Source organism: Arachis duranensis, chromosome 9 (assembly GCF_000817695.3).
Source record: "Arachis duranensis cultivar V14167 chromosome 9, aradu.V14167.gnm2.J7QH, whole genome shotgun sequence".
NCBI lineage: Eukaryota > Viridiplantae > Streptophyta > Magnoliopsida > Fabales > Fabaceae > Arachis > Arachis duranensis.
The window spans coordinates 17707038-17708600 of record NC_029780.3 but is presented as its reverse complement, the minus strand read 5'-3'; the positions used below and the strand labels follow the sequence as shown (position 1 = coordinate 17708600).

At 27.1% G+C, this 1563-nt stretch overlaps 1 protein-coding gene across 1 annotated transcript in view; it reads right to left on the bottom strand.

Annotated features, from left to right (window-relative positions):
- LOC107464975 (gibberellin 2-beta-dioxygenase 2) overlaps positions 1 to 1563 on the bottom strand; it is a 5894-nt gene continuing 4331 nt past the window's right edge. Inside the window, exon 3 of the mRNA XM_016083942.3 lies at positions 1 to 635. Within this exon, the coding sequence (XP_015939428.1) occupies positions 357 to 635 (279 nt within the window). The 3' untranslated portion in view covers positions 1 to 356. The remainder of the gene's footprint in view (positions 636 to 1563) is intronic.

The following is a 1563-nucleotide window of genomic DNA, read 5'->3' as shown; positions in this document are numbered from 1 at the left end:
GGACTTCAAGGATGATGATCTCATTAGTAATTGACTATAAATCACCTTGACAAGACTGCAAGGATGACCTATATTTTACAACAGTAACAAATAATTGGACCTACTTTCGGTCTCAAAGTACATCACTCAAAAAAAAAAAAGGAAAAGCCTATATAGTGACATCTGAGCTTAAAACACTTCTATCAAATAAAGGGTAGGAAAAAAAAATATTGCCAAAAAAAAGGCTATGAAAATTCTAACTACTGACTATAAGTAGTGCAAGACTATGAACAATGAGTGAGTATGATATGGGAAAGTTTTTGTTTTTTCATAAATGAGATTTATGTAAGGTAGTTTGGGGAGTCTTAAAAAGTTTATTAGGGTGAAGGAGGGGCAAGATTGGAATCTTGTTGTTGGTGGAGCTTGAAGAGGTCAAGGCGAGAGGCACCCAATCTCAAAGAGTAAGCAGCTTGTTTGTATTGGGCCCAAGTGAAAGGCTTATAAAGGGTTGGGTTGTGAGGTGTCACCATCTTAGGCAGTGGTGTGATCCACCAATTCAGCGGTGGTGCTGCAAAATACATCATTGACATTCTTGACTTCAATGGATTTGTCAATGCTCTGTGTCTCACACTTGTAAACCTTCCATTTGTCAATACCTGAAACAAAACATAACATTAAAAATATGTTTAATATGGCGATTTATAAGATTTACTTATAATATACCATTATTGGGTGTTTTTTTAAAGGTATGGTTATAAATAAAGAATTAAGGATATAATTGGCAAAAGAAATATGATCAAATGATTGTAAGTTTGTAACATTCTCTCAAGCACTTTAGATAGGAGTGCCATTATTGGAAAAACAGTGACACCAGCATCTTTCTAATTTTGATACGAGATCCACTTGAATAAAGATATTTAAATAGGGATATTGTAATTATTTTTATTAAAAAATATTAATTTAGATCGATTCAAAATTTAATTTACTGATTTTTTGGCCAAATCAATTTTGTCTGATTTAATTTTGATAAAAAAAATAATACAATTTAATCAGTTATATGTATTGAATTTTAATTATTAAAAAATATCTTTAAAAAAAGACATTTTAGACGTCTTTATCTAAGTGGCTCTTTTTTATATACCGTTATATTTTCAATTTTTTTTCTTCTAAAATATTTAAGGGAAAAAAACGTATTTTAAGCACCTAATATTAAACTCATTTTTATTTATTTATGTTTAATGCTCTTTATTTTTATAAAATTAATTAAAAATGTTATATCATATATTACATTTGATATAGAAAAAATTGAATTCAACAAAAACTGTGCATATAATAACTTTGAAAATGCAAATGCTTTTAATTTTTTCCATTTAAAAGAGAACGTTGTTAATATTTTATTGAATAATATACAAGTACTATGTGAAGAGATTAATGCAAAAGACATTCAAAGATAATTTTACTAAACCCAAAATTTTTTTTAGCATTGAACCACCAAAAAAATAAAAATTAAATATAAAAAATTAGATGACAAAAGAATAAATTTAATTTTAAGTAATTTTAAATTTATATTCAATTACGTAAAAT